The 19391-nt window shown below is 42.5% G+C and overlaps 1 protein-coding gene across 1 annotated transcript; it reads left to right on the top strand.

Annotated features, from left to right (window-relative positions):
* Positions 1-4606: 4606 nt before the first annotated feature.
* ankrd33ba (ankyrin repeat domain 33ba) lies at positions 4607-19042 on the top strand. The gene is made up of 6 exons (XM_046371707.1): positions 4607-5979; positions 14499-14628; positions 14958-15098; positions 15773-15914; positions 16578-16776; positions 17518-19042. The coding sequence occupies exons 1-6, from the start codon at positions 5536-5538 to the stop codon at positions 18061-18063; spliced, it is 1602 nt and encodes a 533-aa protein (XP_046227663.1). The 5' UTR covers positions 4607-5535; the 3' UTR covers positions 18064-19042.
* Positions 19043-19391: the final 349 nt, after the last annotated feature.

The following is a 19391-nucleotide window of genomic DNA, read 5'->3' as shown; positions in this document are numbered from 1 at the left end:
TGTGTGTGTGTAAGAGGACAATTGTTAGCTTCTCTGCAAGACGGATTGGGCTTTTATCTCGTAGCTGTCACACTTCACAGCATAAATTCTTTCGTTATATCCAGTGTTTCTGTGTATTTATTATGAATACTGATTTTGTCTCCTGGAATATGCTAACAATACATGAAATACATGATTTGTTCTGCCTGTATTTAGTCACTCACACATGAATACATCACACAAACTTAATTAAGGGCCATTGCTGTCTGATTGAAATTAGTTAATTACCACTTTTGTGCTATTGAATCTGTCTTCTGTATTCAAGTGGCAGCAAACACTTTCTCGGTCTCTACACTGAAGTGCGGTCCTTAGCTTCTGAATACACAGTGTTGTCTGACCCGGCCTCATTAACTGATTAACAATAATATGAAGGGTTCCTAATCAAGCCATTAGTCTATCAGGCCTTTGCTATGAAATGGAAAATAACATTTTTGACAAATCTTTCCAGGCACAAGCAGGCCCGTTAAAACTCCCAACATAAACACTGTCACTTTCCCATCACACGCACACACAAACCTGAACAGTTCAGCGCTTGTGTCACACGCAAACTCACAGGAGATCTTTGTATGGCTCTCCTGCTTCAGGTATGCCATGGAAGAGAGCGTGGAGTGTTGGGGTGTTTTGACTGTTTGTGGTTTTAGGGCGAATGACTGGAGGAGCTTGTTGAAAGCTAACAGCCCCAAGGTCACGTGCTCGTTAGGCGTGTGTGGGATACTGACAGCTATGAGTTTTTGCATTCAACACAGGGGTTTTACATTACCAAACTTGCAGTCATTTCTCAGTTTAAAGGAACGTTTTGCTAGTGGTGCTGATTGTCAAAGACGTCATCAAATAAATCCCAAGCATTCTGCTTTAGGGTTGATTCTTATATTACAAGACCGGTATGTAAATCTAAATTTGGGGTAAAAGTGTACTTTCTCAGCAGGGTCACAACAGAAATTCACTATCACCAGGATCCAGTTTAATTAGCACCCAGTTGATAGACGCTACTTCTCCTCCTGCCTGTCATAGTCATAAGCAAACTGTGGCTCTGTAACGGAGTCTGACGGAGAGCTGACATTGATGATTTCTGACCACAAACACACTCATGTCATACTTTTCAGTTCTCAGAAGAGCAACAATGCTGTATGTGATGGATGTGGGAGGAACTGATCCAACACCACAACCTTTGTAAAGCGTCTGAGGTTTAGTCACAACACAGAATATGATGAGGTTATGCAGCGGTGGTCCGAGGAAGAGGAGGAAGGTGCTGCTGGGGTGAGACAGACTTCAGTGAGTCCTTTGGTTCTGGCAGACATTGTCCAGGTATTGCCAAGGTTTATCAGTGTCACTGACTGTGGGAAAGTGATTTCCGGCTTAGGGATCGGTTCATGTGTCAGTGTTCAAACAGTGGGAGTTCTTAAGACTACAGAATGCCATTTTATCAAGCTTTCGTACAAATTATCCATATCTTACTGTTGTCAGGGATCCCAGCTTGGGTTTTACTTGGAATCAGATCAGAGTGAAACCTGAGAAAATAAGAAAATACGGGACACCACACCACACACCACAGATTTCTAGTGGATCATAAGTAATGACCGGCATGGATTATTTTGTACGAATCTATACATTGAAGTTTATTTGTTGTTGTTGTTTTGGATTAACGTAGCTGTTAGTGTTAGGTACTTATTATATCCAACAAGAGTGTTTGCTTGTTCTTGCTTACAGACTTAAAAAATCTGATAAAAGCTGATAAAAGACTGATACAGGCTACAAGCAGAGCTGATGCAACGTGCCAGGATTAGTGCTGAACGAGGCAAGAGGCTGAGAAAGTGAGCAGTGTGTGCACCCTCTCACTCCTCCCTCTTCACACATGAAGCAAGACTGTTGCCAGGTGTTGTAGCCTTAAGAATACTGTGCTAACCTTTCAAACAGTTTGAACTAATATTTTAGGTTTCTCAACACTTGACTCCTACAAAAGAATGAGCAAATGGCTACAAATGTTTAAACAAATGGCATGAAAGAAAGAGGCAGTCTGAGCTTTGGAGTGTCTCTTGCTAAGTATCAGTGTTTAAAAGGATCAGTGACCCAGTATAAACCTCACCTTTTACATCACACACACACACACACACACACACACACACACACACACACACATACTGTGATTATCTGTCTGCAGATTTAGATTTTTCTTCTGAGCCCATGTTGAGTTAATGCAATTGACTCTACAAGTGATAGTATTTTAAGTGTTGTGCACAGAAGGCGTGTGCATGACTGTGAGTTCGTACCACTGAACTCTACAATACTGCAGTATTCTGCATTACTGGGAAGTGGACCTGGGACCAAATCTAAACCATTGTGAGCATTAATGGTTTATTGGAAGTCATAACACAGCTGTCCAAACATAACGTTTGTCCAAAAATAATGTGAAAGAAGAGCAAGTAGAAAACAAAAACTGACCAGAGAGAATGATATCAATTAATGTCAAAGACAAACATGGCTTAGCTTTTTTTAAAAGCTGATTTTTATTAGTATTCTATTATTATTAGAATTTACAATATGGAAGTATTTCTTCTGCAGTTTAATTGACTCTAATTAGTCACCAGTTTACATCTAATACATGTAAGCTTAAACTTACATCTAATATTAGCTAAGTTCCTTTTTACTGGCAGCAAACTGCTGCCTTTATGACAGCTTTGTCCGACTGAAGCCTGGAACTGCTGCCTGGTGCATCAGAGGATAAAACTGGAATGCAACACAACTGTGATTACAGAAGATGTCATAAAGCAATATAATGTGAGCAGCTGAAAGACTTCATTTTTATTCCAATAAAATGCATCAGGTTTTCCAAACATATACTGATAAAATAAATACTTACAACGTATGTTGGCCATTTTTAAATACACTAAGTTGGCAGTTTGTTTGGTCCAGTTAGCTAAGAGTAATGCTGTCAGATACGACATATTATGTCAGAGAGGTGTGGTTTCAGTTTTATGGACATTTTGTGGTTTTCTTGAGTTGCATTTTTACTAGTTTGTGTGTCACATTTATATCAATGAGAATAGAGCGAATATCAGGAAACGTTTAAGGGGAAACAGATGAGAAGAGAAGATGATGTGCCTACCAACTACTTTCCAGTTCAGTTATTATAATGATGTTAAACTACTGATTATTGATGAAGTTTTCAAATATCTTTAGTCTCTTGGCCTTACAGTTGGGGTCCCTGGATGTTTCTGGGCCGGAGGTCACTTTTAAAATTTGGATTTCATTTCTATAGGTTGTTATCTGAAAACAATAACATGCCAACAATCTTTGCTCGCACCCAAACCTTCACCACAGACATTTCACCTAACACAAATTCTAACCAAACATGAACAGTATAACGCTGTTATTCTCTGGTGATTGCGTCTGTGGCCTGAGCAGACAGTGAAACTTTTCACAGATTTTTATCTCTGGAAGTTCCTCCGCCGACTGTCAGCCATGCAGCAGCAGCAGCAGCAGCAGCCTGATGCCATAGAGATGGAGGAGCCACAGGAGAGCACAGCAGAGCTCTCAGCTGGGGGTAGATGAAGGTAGAACAGTAATGGGTCCACACTGGGACTGTTATGCACTCGTTTTTTCCACAGCAGGTGATGTCAGTGAACTGCTGTTATTAATTGTTGAGAGAAAAATGGATCATGTCTATAAATCTGGTTGTGTCATTAACAGGATGTACAGGTTCTGTACGCAGGCGGACACCACGTACATCCGGAAACAGCAAATTATTCTAATCTCTTCTCACTTTAGCCTGTTTGTGGTGCTAACTTTTAGTGCATGATGAAAACAGCTACTTATGTAAAAGATATTTTAACATCAAAACAGGATGCAGAGGTCAAATGTGTACTGTGTGTTGGTGTAACCTCTTGGTTCTGCTTTATCATGTAATAGCAAGGTCCTCCACATTCACGGGTGAAGCCCAAAGCAGCCCAGCACATCGAGAAAAGGATCAATATGAACATGATATCTAATTGTAATGACACCAACTGTTTGATAATGAATTTATATTCCATGCATTACTTTGAAAGTCTTTTATTCCAGTACAATCTTGACACCTTACAGTTTTACTTCCCTGTTCTGGGGTTACTGTTTGGCCACCAAAGTTATTTTTTACACATTGTTTCGGTCACGGTTTTGCTCACTCTCTGTGGTGAAGCCCCTGCTGTTGTTCTTTTTCTTCTAAACTAAAAAAAAAAAAAAAATTCCTTTCCTACAGATTAGTATGAATTTGAAACTGGTTACACACACGCATGAACACAAGTCCAACTCTCTCCACAGTAACAGAGGCCAGTCTACGTGTCGATCATCTCAGCAGGCTGGAGGCCAAGAAAACGAGATTCTGCTGAACACAACACACTGAGGCTGGGTGTAAAATCTCCCAGTCAAAATATGATCTTAATACAATCAGGGGAAACGTAATCGGCATGTCAGACTCACTTTCATAACTTTACCTGCTTCATCTGTCTCTCTTTAGTTTTTAACTGTTTGAATCCCTTTTGGTTTACAGTAAAACAACAGCTTATTGATTCTCAAATCAAATGACTCACCGTAAGGTGGAACTTCAGAGCTGGTTTTCCCCAAGCTTTATGAATCAGATGTAAAGTACCACATATCAGTAGTCATGGAGGGGGGTTTCTAAAAGGAGTGGAGCATCAGGTTCTTGTTTATTTATTTATTTGAATATCACATGAAAGCCACAGAAACTATTTGCCCAACATATCATGACAGACAACGAGCATACAGAAGTGTGACTTTTGCAGTGTTTGTTGCGTGAAAGCAATAGGGAGGAAGTCACACGTAAGACTTTCTTCTCTCATCTTACTTAAAGGTCTGTAGGATGCAGAGAAAGTGTGTATTTTAAACTGAACTGCAAACGTACAGGCGAGCCGTGCGTGAATATTCTTAGAACATCCATGTTTCACGAGTAGTAGCTGAGAGTTGAATTAATCTCTTGTCAGCACACACACACACACACACACACACACACAGTACGATAGACAGAGAGAGAGGGAGGGAGATCCTAGTCCCATCTAATCGGATTAGGCGACTGTAGGTTAACAGCCTGCTGTCTCTCTCCGTCCTACATGCAGCAGTTTTACTTTCTGCTTCCACTTTCTCTTTGTAACTAACTGTCGTATTTCCATTGTTGTGCTCCGGATCCGGGTAACTGCAGCTACAACGTGGTTTCGCTTTGAGGGCGCACTTCGTGGGACGTTCACGGCGCAGATGGGCGCAGTTTCAACAACTCTCCGGAGGTGACTGGCGGGTAACTGCACGCCTAATATGCTTGAATGGTAGGTGACCTACCACAGCTCGAAGAGTTTCATTAATTTAAGCGCTAGTTGGAGGTGTAAGTGACTTTTTTGGAGGTGGAGTAGTTTGGTTCCGCTCTTGTCCGGAGAGACAGCCAGTCCCATGCCCGCGCCCCGCGTTCCAGGCTGCACTCTGCCCCGGGGACAGTGCCCAAGGCTCGGGGGTTAGATGGTGCTGATCACAGACGACAGAGATGGAGGAGGCGCTTCGTCTGTCCGGCTCAAACAGCTCCAACAGCAGCAAAAAGTCGGGGGCAACATCACCCAAGTTTACCCGACCTTAGCCGTGGAGCCGCCGTCCAACTCTGACGAGGACTACCTGAGCTCCTGCGATGAGGACGATGAAGACGACGGCGACGGGGAGGAAGACGATGAGGAATTCGAAGAAGTTGACTTCGAGGACTTGGAAGATTGTCGGAGCATCACGTCGGACGACTCCTTCTACCCGCCGGATGATGTGTTCGCGGACTCGGAGCGCACGCCGTCCCCGGAAAGCCCGCAGCCGCTGTCTTTTTTCCAGGCGTGCTGCACCAACAACGCGACTATCGTCCGATTAATGATACGGCATGGAGTGAAGGAGGAGGAGGTCAAGGAGAAGGACAGGAATAACAGGGTATGGAGCACACAACAGGACCACTCTGAGTAACTTCTTACAAGTAGCTGAAAGGCCTTCTTTGAGTCCTCTTTGTCACCGTCTCTCATAGCAGATGGTGGAGGACAAGGCTGTGTTGAATTACAGAGCACAAGAGATATTAGTTAGCCTACATAATTTAATAACACGTTTTGTTAATTCTTGATTTTCTGTGTATTAATACGAAATCTGAAGTCCATCCTCAGACAGTGATGATCAGCCTCCTGTCTCTCTGTGCAACAGGTTCTGTTCAGAAGTCTCACATTTCACAGATTTGGTGGCTGCTGAGGTGCCTGAGCTTGGCACAGTGCGGAACTTAAGTTCTTACATGAATTACACGAATCAATTAATTAACAAATCTTTGTGTGGTATTGATTGAAAGGTACATGTGAGTTGAATGGACTTTTTCTCACCAGTTCACTTGAAAATGCCACATTTTAAATCTTTGCATCATTCTTGCTGTAGCTTTATTTTCATGATGAGCCAACAGTTTTATCCTGAGATCATTATTTAATATCATACTGGTATTCTAACAGGTCGGTGTGAGGAACCTCAGCCTTTATAAAGACACAAAAGTCTCTCTCAGTTAGCAGAACACACCGTCCACAATCCAGGTGCATTCATATGTGAGCGTACATGTGACTACATTTATTGTATTTCCAGATTTGGATTGGCTCTGTGGGAGGCCGTGGGTAAACACATTTTCCACCAATGAGATGATGGCGTTACTGTCTCTGAGAGCAGTCATGCTAATGACCCAACATGCATTTTAACATGGATTCCACAATAGCTAAGTAGCAGTGCCTGTTGGCTGATTATTTACAGATTCAGTTTTCTGACTTTAAATTATAGGAAAAAGTGTAAATTTTTCACTGAAGCTAATTTATTATTAATTTCTCAGACGTGTTCCTGCTCATTAGGAGTGTTATCTGCAGTGCGGGCAGGGTGTGCATGCCGTTATGCCTTGTGTATCACTTCACTCCTGCCAAAGAACTGCAGCCCAGAGCAAAGAGATGAATCCATAATGACAGAACAATGGATTACTTTTCATTCATCTGGACATTTGACAAATAGTAATTGAATTGGCAACAGGCCCTATGCTGAACAGGAATCACGTGCTTTTTATGTACTGTTGTTTTAAGTTCTCCCATTTTATCCCAACAGGAGCTGGCAAAGCACCTTTTTCTTACTGTCAGAAAACTGTTATACCCGCACATACTGTAAATGTTTCTACCGCTGGCAAAGTGCTCCAGTAGAGACACTTGGGGGGCAGTGCCTTGATCACAGGCAACTAACTTGTATTTGCTAAGAGAGAGATATGTTTTATTATTTTACATCCTTCTCAGCTGAGTTCTCATAGTACTGAGCTGATGTCACAGATATGTGTCTCTAACCTCCAGGCTACTCCCATCTGTCTGTGTCTCTTCTACTCTTTCACTGGTCCATATATCTCTCACCACCTCTCACTCCTTGCTTCATGGGGAGGAAGAGTAGAAACACAGCAGTAGATTTTACCAAAGGTGAAAACACACACCTGCATTGTATGATTGTGTGTGTGAAAAACAAACAGTTTGCAGTTTAAAGTTTGCTGTCTTGTTCTGATGACATCATGTGGAGCCAGAGTCTGTGCAGTAGTGATCAGGCTGTGGAGTTGCATAGTTGCACGTTCCTGCCCATACACCCACCTGACCCAGTCAGGAGCATGTTTCACCCCCTTTTTATAGTAAAGCCAAACTGATCAGAAAAATGAAGACTTGAACATACATCAGTGTGATAAGAACTGCCTAAAATAACGAAAACCATCTCTGGGGAAAAACTAGTGAACATGTACTTTGAAATTTTAATTTGGCCCATGTCCCATTGGCTAACATGAAGGGGCTTACGAGCTGTACTGCAGCCAGCCACCGGGGGGGGGATGTTTTGTTTTGGCTTCACCTCTGGGAAGCTCTCATGTCTCATGTCATGTCATTGATCTGTACATGCAGTCAGTGGTTTGTATCGATAATCAGGATGTGTGATAATTCATTTGCATTTGCTTTGCTATTCCACCTGACCTCGTGCACATACCCAGACACAATACAGGTTAGGCAAGCCATTTCTTGGAAACACACGATTACATGAATCTGTTAAGCTAGTTAGTTAGTGTGTGTTTGTGTGTTCAGCATTTGAACACAGATGTCAACATCCTAATTATAGCACACAGCTTGATAATGTGGTGTGCAAGACAAAGAGGAGTGTTACACAACAGGCTTGGACATTTTCCCTTTGTCTCACCAGCAGTTCATGTCAGTAGAGTTGTTAAAGGGACACATCAAAAATACTTATTTTTCATCGTCTTTACCTGTAGTGAAATTTTTTTATCCGTCTGGACTGTTTTGGTGTGAGTTGCTGAGTTTGGGAGATATCGGCGGTAGAGACGTCCGTCTTTTCATGAATATAATGGGACAAGATGGCACTTCACTTGTGATGCTAAAAAGAACCAAAAAAACGCACTTGAAAAGCAGTAATGTTTCTTTCCAGAAATCATGACTTTACTTAAGATGATTCACAGATCTTATTGTGAGCAGCTTCATGTAGGAACTAATTCAAATAAATAATAAATATATATGTCTCTTTTGTACTTAAAGTGGATTAAACAGGTGGGACCAAAAAGATGGCTTTGTAAATATTTAGCAGACTGTGCTGAAGAGCTAAATAGACTCTAAAAGTGCAGAAAAGAGCCCACATTTGCCCAGTGCACAGATAAGAATGTGTTGCCTGTTTTCTGAGGTCAGATGTTGGGGTCAGCCCAGTAGTTTTGCATAAAGGTTGTACAGCAAGGTGAATATCTGCCAACACAGGAGATTAGCCCTGAGCCTGTGATTAATGGTAGCCCAGTTAGTACATTCACTACCTACTGCACAGAGCGTTGTATCAGTTATTAAAGCATGTGGGTACCATGAGATACGAGATATGTGCAGTTTGACATGTTGTGGCAAGCAGAAAAGGTAGAGTTTGGTACCATGGGGCACAGCACAAGGCCGGAATCAATTACATCACATTAATACGGTCAAGAAAGAGGTTTCATGATAAAAAGTTAATCCAGCAATCCCTCGCGTAGACAAAATAGATGGCTAAAGGATAAGACGTAGAGAGGATGGAAAAACAAGTCCAATAGCCTGAAGCCACATTTGGTATAAAGGAACTGCTGTGACATAACAGGAAAAATCAGAACTTTCAAAATGAAACTTAAGCAATCATTATTAAATCATTATCATTATCATTATCATTATTATTATGAAAAGTTGGTGTAATAATCCAGTCACAGCTGGGCCTTTGAAAGGCAATTAAATCAAACGTTGCCATCCCGTGTACCCTCAGAAGACGAGGAGGGACAGGCCACGTGTAATTCAAACACAGTGTCAGTGCCGAACATGCAAGCCATCATGTCGGCCACATTCAAGTTTGTGTATGTAATTATTGTATGTAATTAGTGATTATTTCTGTTGTCAGTGTCAAGACCTCTGCATTGTCAGTGTAGTGACTGTGACTGAGGTGCTAGATGAGATTTCAGCAAACTATTAGCTTTGTGCAAAAAGTAGAAAAATGAATGCAAGTCAATAAACATCAGGGCCATCTCTTCTGAATGTTGACTATTCAGAGATATGTGTGTGTGTGTGTGTGTGTTTGTATCACATTAATATATCAATGTCCTCAGGCATCTCTGACCCTGTTTAGGACATGAAAACACACACACACACACACACACAGAATCCAATCACCGTAAATGAGGCCATCGTGCTCATTTGTTTTCTATCTCTCATACACACACGCACACACACACTCTCTCACTCCTCTACAAGATGATCAAATTTTCCAAATAGGGTGAAATCAGGTGAAGAACAAGGACACATACAGTATTTTGCAGGCACCAGTTAACATCAGAGTGTCAGACAGGCAGAAAGCTCAGCTGACCAACACGCAGATCGACCACTGGGCCGAACGGCGGGCAGACTAAATGAGGCACAGTCAGGGAGAGAGGCAGAAACTGGCCTCTACAGATGGTAGCAGTGATGCTCCTAGCAAGTATAGACGAGTGGAAAAATCAAAGTGACGGTCATACACATTTGATTTGACGCAGCCACATGCACGCTCAGATGCAGACAGAAAGACGGTTAACAGGGAGCCTGTTGAGAGAAACATGACCCAGTACAATAGTGTCTGTGATGGCCTGTGTGTGTGTGTGTGTGTGTGTTTGTGTTCTTGGTTTACTGTAAAATACAAAAGTGATGTTTTGGTTTATGCAGGCTGCAGAGATGCAGGTTATGATTTGCAGGAGTAAGATTGCAGTTGAAGGCCAACACCAGAGATTGTGGGGGAGATTAAACAGGTTTCTGCTTGTTTGGGAAGATTCTAGTTGTTTTTTGTGTACATGATGAAGCTGATTATTTGCAGCAATTTTAAAACCTATTCTAAGCAAAAACTGTAAAGTGATAATTGGTTACAAGTTAGTTACAGTATCTGTGAAGTTGAATATCCTGCATTGTCTTTCATCTGAGTAGCAGCTGCAGTCAATCTGCTACGAGCACAAACGTGCACTCAGGTCTGCTTTATGTGTTTTGATTAAGATGTTATTAATAACACAGTTGAACAGCAAGCTGGGAAACCCGAATTTATTCAAAGTGTACAAGGGATTTTTAGGGTTACGTTGGATATTGTGTCATCGTGGTTGAAGCCGGTTGTTATAGCATTCTCACATTAAGTGACGACACTGAGCTCCGTCTCTCTCCCTCCACCACTCTATCGCTCTGTTGCTGACTGATACGGCTAAGCCTTTCTATTCCTAGCTCTGGATCTTCCCCAGATTACTTTGTGTGTGTGTGTGTGTGTTTGTCTTTGTCTGTTTGTCTGTGTATATGTGTCTGTATGGGCTAATAATAAGTTGACTGTAATTACTTTTTGTGTGTGTTTGCGTATCGAAGTGCATCAGAACTCACTAACCTTGATTGCAAATGCAAGCTTTAGTTAAAGTTCAGCTGAAGTTAAAATGCATTTTTGCTATTTCAGCCATACTGCTTTGTGTCACGTGTACTTATTTAGTCAAAATTGTCCTTGTGAAAACAAAATGTATATTTTATTTGTTTTCATGCGGTGACTGCACCTCTGATACTGATGTGCTTCAGTCGGCTTGTCTTCTTGGTACTGACTGATGATGTAGTTTGACTGTTATCTATTTGGCACAAAGAAATAGTTTACTATATGACTCCATTTGAACAGGAAGAGCTCAGGCTGAACCTGTCATCTCATATGTCACATTTATAGGCCCTATACATGCACAAACATAAAATAGCATCCTACTCTCCTGTAGTATCACATCTGGCTTGTCATTTAGCGGGAGGCCACATACTTCACATTACAGGGCATTTGGGTTTGAGTTCAACCCTCACTTTTACTACTTATTATATTTTAAAAGAAAATGTGTGTGTTAACTCCAGGGGTAAAAATCCGTCCAGTGTAATGGAACAGAGGAGATTCACAGTCAGGGGAGGAAATGTGTCGACATCCATCACCATCAAGTTGTGAAAAGCTTTGAAATTTCTGTACTGCGCATGTCATTTGGCCTACACACAAGAAACACAACCCTCAGCAAACGACGATCTGAACCTCAGTCATGCTCAGAGTCTCTCCATACATGTCACTGTGTCTCACACACACACACACTCATCGTCCATCCCTGGCAGTACCTCTCTCTCCTGATTGTTTCGGGCTCACTGAGTTACCTGGTAGTGTTGTTATTTTTATCCCTTCAGCCTCAGTGTTAGCCGCTGAGTGGATAATAATATGTAGCACATGATTTCCATTTCTTGAGTCATGTTTGCCTCTGCTGTCGTATGCTTGTGCTTGCAACTCACTGGCGCTCTCGTCTCAGCTTCTTCAGTCACCAAGAATCGCAGCAGCCACTGATGAAGTGCTTCAGAGCCCAGTAGATGTCACAAACATTCTTGCGTGTGTGATCGGGATGAGCTGAGTAGAGAGCCAGAGCCTGGGAGAAAGCTGTAAACGATAAGTCAAATGCTGTGTGTGAGAAAAGTTCACGGAGAAAATAGGACATCGTTAGACGACTGAGATTGCTCCAGACGTGCTGCAGGGCATGCTGCTAAAGTACATCATAGCGAGGCTGGAGGGTTGCCAACAATGTGTGTGTGTGTGTTTGTGTGTGTGTGTGTTTGAGAAAGCGAGAGACAGACAAAGACAAGCTCTCCATGTGCAGAGACAGAGCTATCTGGAGCTGTGCCAGTGTAAGTGAACTTCTTCAGACAATCCACCATTTACTCCACAAGACCTCGCTGCACCTTTTCCCCTTAAAACTGTCAGGACTGACAAGTCTAATGTGAGCACATCTCCAGCTGGCTGACTGCCTGGCTTGTTTTAGCCAAAAGGTGAGAAAACAACTGCCACACATGTACTGTAAAGGCTGCAACGCTCTGTTTTAACTGGGCCAAAAGCTTAGCTGTTGTTTCTTTATCCGAAACTATGTGTTGAGTCTGATTAACACAAATAAATGCAGTGGTGGGGCCATCCTACTCACACAGCTGCAATTCTAGGATTTACCAGCCTGACATATGTTTTGGGTCTGTTTTGATTCGTCACATGCTGAGGTGACACTGTGCTCACATGGTCTCCATGCTGGTTAAATCGAGGATAAGAGGGTAGGATTTATATAGTAAAGTGTAAACATTTTGCATGTTTGACTTGGACTTGAGTGGTGACATTTTTTTAGAGTTATGTATGTGGAGATGCACATATAACTCTTATCCTTTCACACAAACTGTCAGTATCGTGTGTGTGGGTGGATGGCAGATAGTGGGGAGGTTGGCACAAGTTTTGTATAAACCTCCAGGCCCTCGCTGTACCAGTCTTTAGTCATTGTGTCTGTTCACTGCAGCGAGACAGAACTTTTGATCATGTCCATACCAGAGTTTGAATGAATAAAATACTGGAGTAACACAGTGTGCTTGGGAACTTGGACTTAAAACGCATCGTGCCAAGAGGTGCAAAGTAACACATAGTTTTTATGAGTTGGCTCATGAAGAGAACATCAGGAGCCAGTTCACAAATCAATCTACTCGAGGAATGTCAAACTTGTACAAACTGTAACAATTTACATGGCACTGTAAAACTTTTGCCAGTGAAGTTTGGACTGATTTCTCCAAAGTCTGTTTTGTGGCACAGAACTAATACTCATGTGGTATTAGATATGCACAAATTTAGTTTGATGGTGTTTTATACATCAGTCTGTTCTGCAGTGAGTTTTCACAGCAGCTGGGAGGGTACAGCTGATTCTGCAAATGTTTTAATCAGCTGACTTTCGCCCTCAATTTAGCAAAGGTGGTTTAATCTCAAGCATTAATTGCGAAATCCTTTAAAGCTGAAAATGAACACACTATACTACGTCTCGGTTAGTCTCAGCAGGTACGTGGAGTGGAATACAGATTTGTTTTGCAGCCGATGCATGCTCTGTTTATGCGTGATTTAACATGCAGTAGGTCTGACTGGTTGACCTTTGCAGCACACCTGGCTTTAATAACACACTAATGAAGAGTCCCTGTAGAGTCTCTCAATGCTCGCCAATTAACAGGTCCTTATGTACAACGCTTTGCTGTTTGTTTGAGTTGGTTGCAAATTCAGGTTTTCCGACAGTTTCGGCTTCTGAAGTTATGCTCGTGAACCTGCGGATGCAAAGCCCATTCGTATTATTTAGTTTTGTGCCGTGTGAGTGATGGAGAGATGCAACGGCCTACCTTAAAAGTGTTTCTCATCACATTACTTGCATCGTATACTCATAATGACAAATTTGAAAAGAATCCAAATGGGCATTTATCCACGTGTGCTCAAAGCCATTCCTTTCTGACTTGAATAATTCATATAAATGTGTAAACACGGCGTGTATACGGTATGTCAGGTGAGAACTCTATGTTCCTGAGTTCTGCTCGCACCCCCGACCCCTCCTCCATCCCCACCGTCCCTCCTCCCTCTCTTGTGGTTAAACTTGTTTGTCTTGGCAGATGAGGTGTGCACCTTCCAGAAAGCACCCAACTTTTTGCAGGAGTTTCTCCAAGACTCACAGACTAACGTTTACACATATGTCCACACACCCTTCAAAGGCTTGAACACACACACACAGGCGCACATAAACACAAAGGTACACCAGAACATCAGACACAAAGAGGCTGCCAGTTTTTCCGCCGACTTCAAGACGCTTCAGTCGTCAAGTTGTCATATTTATTTGGGGGTATTAGTTTTGAAAGATGCATGAAGATCCTCGGGTCTTGTGGATTCCTCCTGACACTGCCGTGATCACATTTTTTTCACCACTTTCCCCATGTCAGCACTTTACTGCAGTTTTACTTTATCTCCTTTGGCAATTTCTTTTTCAGGAACATTTTTGCTGATTCCACCTTCCCTCTCCCTCCTCCTCGTCTTTTAACTCCTGTCTCCTCCCCTGTCACTTTTTGCTTCAGATAGGGCTGCTGGTTGCATGCTATCAAGGCTACGTGGACGTGGTCATAGCGCTGTCTCAGTGTCCCTATCTGGATGTCAACTGGCAGGACAGCGAGGGGAACACAGCTCTCATCACTGCCGCTCAAGCAGGTAACACACACGAGAGGACACAGCAGACACACACACACACTGACAGGCTGGTTCACAGTGCTGTTGAGCACATGCATGGACAGATGCATATACACACACACACACAGCTTGGCACTAATGCTAACACAGATGAACACACACAGATGAGCATGAAAAAGACTTGTTGTATTTTTTGAAAGAGAAGCGACGAGTGTGTGTGAAAGCAAATAAGGACCAGCCGTATGGATGTGGATTTTCCCCGTCCGAAATATGAAAAGGGCAGCTCATCTTTCATCCAGTCCAACGTCATGATTACTGTGTATGTTGTGACTGTCTCTCTGTTCTCAAAGGCCACATAACAATCACAAACTACCTGCTCAACTACTACGCCGGGCTGGACATCGAGAGGAGAAACTGCCATGGCTTCACTGCTCTGATGAAAGCCGCCATGCAGGGCAGGGTGGAATGTGTGCGCTCGCTCATGATGGCAGGTGAGGTGCAAAACCTCTACATCAACCTGGAAGGAGGAAATGTGTGGATTTTCATACGCAGACACAACCAAAAATGTCTCACTGATTACAAAACATGTTTATTTTGCCATTACTGTATCTGCATCAGGGCAGCAGAAAACTGTGAACAGATTTTCAGAAAACTGTTGGACAGATGGACACTTTGAATGAGTTTTGGCTGTGATCCAGACCGCCGCTGTTAGACGATTATTCTCCTTTTACTGTGAAACTAATGGAGAGTTCTGATACCAAATCATCAAAACAGGTTTCATTGTTGGGATTTTATTTGAACGATAAAATGACTCCTTGAGATTAACTTTTCAACATGTTTATTTTGGCTACTATTTGCACTTATCTATCAGCTGGTTCTGCAAGAGTTAGAGCCACAACACAAATGTTTAACTCTTCAGTCATTTCTTTGCTTTCCTTTTCACTTCAGTTCAATTCAGTTTATTTATGCAGGGCCAATTCACAGCAAAAGTCATCTCATGACACTTTCCAATTAGAGCAGGTCTAGACCAAAATCTTTAATTCACTTCACTCACTGCAACTCTTTCTAACTTATCCTCCTCATCTTTAAACTCACATCTTTATGCATCCACCTTCTGCTGTGTCCTTATGTTGACATCTTTGACCTTCTTTGTGGCATCCACCAGGAGCTTCCCTGAATGCCCGTGACTTTGGCCGCAACTTGACCGCGAGGGAGTGGGCCTTATTTACGGGCCGTTACGAAACTGTATGGGCAATGTCACGCCTGACGGAGCGGCCCTGCCCCCATCAGTACAGTGACACATACAGGTAAGCTCAGAGTTTTCTCAGTATCTCTGTCTCGAAGAATTGAATACTGCACTGCAGTATTTAAAGGATTAGATAGAAGGCAGATGGAATTTCATGTATAGAGAAAACATTACAGACTAGTTTATGTTACACAGTTATGCTACAGAAACATATGTGGTGATGATGCAATGCTTTGCCTCAAGGTACTGAGTTATTTTACAAGTTCTTTTCACTAGCTCATCCCTTGAACAATTCCACAACCGATTATGAAGACTGTCTATCCCTGCCAGCCGGCTTTGTAGAAAATAAATAATTCTGACTAGAATTTGTAGCATTTTTGGGCACAGGTCATCTCCTTATAATCATTTCTGGACAGGTCTGGTCTGACAACTCAGCTCTTTTACTCTGCATTTTTTTCTTTGCCGCAGGGGATTTACATGCACAGGAGGTGAAAAGATGTGTGGTAGATAAAACGAGGGTCAGTGTTAGTGGCCATTGATTCATGACAGAGGGAGAAGAGTACATTGCGGGACGAGGCAACTGTACTCCCTCAGTACAGAAAATACAATAAACGTGCATTAAGCCACATAAAAACACAGAAATAGCCTTGAGAGACTTATTTTATGATGTTGAAGAGTAAACCCCACAGAGTGCAGTGTATTAATGTCAAATTTGCTCTCCCAGTCTAGAGTGGCCCCCACTTAAGTCCCTGGTGGCCAAAGCCCAGGAGCCCCGCGGCTGCCTGAAGCGGCTGTCTGACACGGTGCGGCAGGTGTTCAACATCGCGAATGTCACCAACCCTGAGGACGAAGGTGTCATTGATCACATGGTTTCTGTCACGACTGCCATGAGGAGCCCTTTGATCGCTGTGGCATGCCACACAGTGAGTGACCAAGCTTTAGTTCACGTTTACTCTTCACTAGCTGCTCCAGTCAGCATTAAATACTAGTCCCACAAGGTCCAAGAACACCTTGACCACAACCCAGGCGTCCCCCACTGAATGACCTCACAAATGTAAGCCAAGATAAAGTGAAGCAATTCAGATGCAGATGACTACTCTTTGTGATAAGGAAAGATTTTTTTAAGTCTGTAAAGTTGCTGTCCTCTGCATTACTCCTTGCGGTGTCTACACATACTCAGCATAGTTGGAGATATCAGAGCTTATTTTCTCATCTTGTAGCCAAATATTTTTGTACAATGTGCAAATCGCCTTCGGCAGACTTGAAGTTTGACTGAACAGTCAATATTTGTGTGCTTTTGCTCCTGCTTTTGTTTCTGTCAAGCAGAAGGAAGAAGTTGCTCTATCACTGCTGTAATGACAGCTTTATGGTTATAATGCTATTAAAGGATAAATCTGGCACTAATTTATCTTTCATTTTATCAAAAAATTCTCTGCTTTTTCATAGAATTTGTTCAGAGTTATTAAAGGATATAATTAACACCAGTCTTATCTGATAAGCAGGTTATTCATGCAAGATTACCAGCTGAAATACTGCAAACAAAAGGGAGACAGAGAGCTGCCTTTTCAGAATGAAGCACCCACAAATCCAGTATAATGTCTAATATACATGGTGTTGTTATTATAACTTGTAATGCCAATCAGAGACTGTGGATTTTGTTTCAGGTGTGTCCTGACAGCCCTCCAAGTGTGGGCAAACGGCGCCATGCAGTTCCTGAGATCATTCGCCAGCAGCGTGCCAAAGAGCTTCGCTCCATCAATCCTGACAGGGTGGACAGCCACCTCAAACTCTTCCAGAACTCTCGCATCACACTGGTGGTCAAGAACGCAACAGACCGCCGGGCCAGCCTTCAGGCCCAGAGCCTGGTGCCTCGGCGCAGGAGCTCCAGCCCGGGGATGGCGGTTTATAACGAAGCCCTGGAGCTGCGCAGAACCAGCCTGCTGCCCATGCACATGGTGCTGAGGAGGAGCAGCGTCAGGCCGGGGTTCAGCATTCCCAAAGTGAGGGTGACCAGGGCCCCCACCCCCACTTACCAACCAGAAAAGATCCGGAGGAAGAGCAGCGCCAAAGATGGAGGGCGGCACCTGCTGCAGATTCCAAAGTGGCGGTACAAGGAGCTAAAAGAAGAAAGGAGGAAAGCCGAAGAGGCTGAGAGGAGGAGGCTGGAGGCTGTAACCAAGAGACACCTTGCTGTTGGGAAAAGGAAATAATATCATTGCCTCAGAGGATGTCATGAATACTATCCCAAAAAGAGACAACATCTGCACAGACCATTAAGTCTGATACATTTGTGGCTTTAATGTTTTTTCTACAATTTATGTGCTCAGGTTGAGCCCAGAATTACCAGCAGTGTTTCCTGAAAGAAGGAGGAACGAAGGTCGTTTTTGTTTGCTCAGTTTTGCGAGGCGGGGGTGGGGGGGCGCGCTGGCTGGCCTTTTAAAAATGGCTGCCTGAGCTTTGAGAGAAGTGCTTGATGTTCAGTGTCACTGTTGTGATGTCCAACAGTGAATACCCAGGGGATTTGATACTTGAAATGTTTGTAGCTAACTTATTTTTCATATTTATTGCTTTTTGATGAATGGCCAAGTCTACATTTTGTTAAACTTTGGGTGCTTGATACAGTAGTGTTTCTGCAGGGTGTTAGACTGTATTGGAGGGAAGACACTTATTAACACACATTCCTGCAGAAATGTGTTCTTCTTTCTGCTTAAAAAATGGAAGCAGTTTATTAAAGCTGTAATGGAATAATGTCTTCATAATAATTCAAAGGAGAATGCTAATGGGCATGTCATATTGACTGAGAATACTAAACCTAAGCTTATATAGAATCTAATGGCAGAATTGTTTTAGATGCTTTTTGGTTTGCTTTATAATGACCAACCCATGAATGTATTTTGCTTATATATTTTATATTAGAGATTTTAATTCTTTTTGATGACGAATATTTTTATTCAATATGGATTTTTCCACATAATATACAAACTGCTGTGTTTTCTAGTCTTAATGTTCAGGAAACGAGCACCTGAAATGTAGGTCATTATTGTGTGGTAACACTCAAATCTTATCGTGTTTACATTACTATACCACATTAACACTGCTTGTAATGACAGTAAACTAACATGCAATGAACAAGGCTAAGTTACAGGGTGTGGATGATGTGGACAAAATAAACACTTCTGCTGATGGTGACTGTGACTCCTTATTGCTAATTTGAAAGGCCTCCACCATCTTTACTGGAAAGTTAACGGGGAAATAATGAGATTCTTTTGCTCTTCTTGATTTTCATAAATCATCTTAGCACCGAGGGCGTGCTTCATCCAGTAACAACCGCGTAAAAAAGAACTCAATAGTGGTGTTTGAGGAAGCAGAGTGAGCCTCGGTCGACGTGCAGTAAGAGCAGAGCTGGTGATAATCGCCGACATGTGAACTCCTCTGATAAAAAAAACAGCCAAACTATTATGGGACAAGAGGTCATCTGCATGTTTTAACATTAGAACAGTGAAAATAATGGGGGAAAAAATTAAGTGAGTTCAAACAC

The sequence above is a fragment of the Scatophagus argus genome, chromosome 18 (genome assembly GCF_020382885.2).
Source record: "Scatophagus argus isolate fScaArg1 chromosome 18, fScaArg1.pri, whole genome shotgun sequence".
In the NCBI taxonomy this organism is placed as follows: domain Eukaryota; kingdom Metazoa; phylum Chordata; class Actinopteri; family Scatophagidae; genus Scatophagus; species Scatophagus argus.
Note: the sequence above shows the minus strand (reverse complement) of the source record. Positions and strands in the feature narration are given on the sequence as shown.

Excerpts from the sequence above, each read along its gene's own strand:
- ankrd33ba (XM_046371707.1), top strand. The coding sequence starts at position 5,536 with ATGGTGCTGATCACAGACGACAGAGATGGAGGAGGCGCTTCGTCTGTC. Across the intron at positions 14,629-14,957 it reads CATCACTGCCGCTCAAGCAG|GCCACATAACAATCACAAAC; the intron begins GTAACACACACG and ends CTGTTCTCAAAG. Across the intron at positions 16,777-17,517 it reads TCGCTGTGGCATGCCACACA|GTGTGTCCTGACAGCCCTCC; the intron begins GTGAGTGACCAA and ends ATTTTGTTTCAG.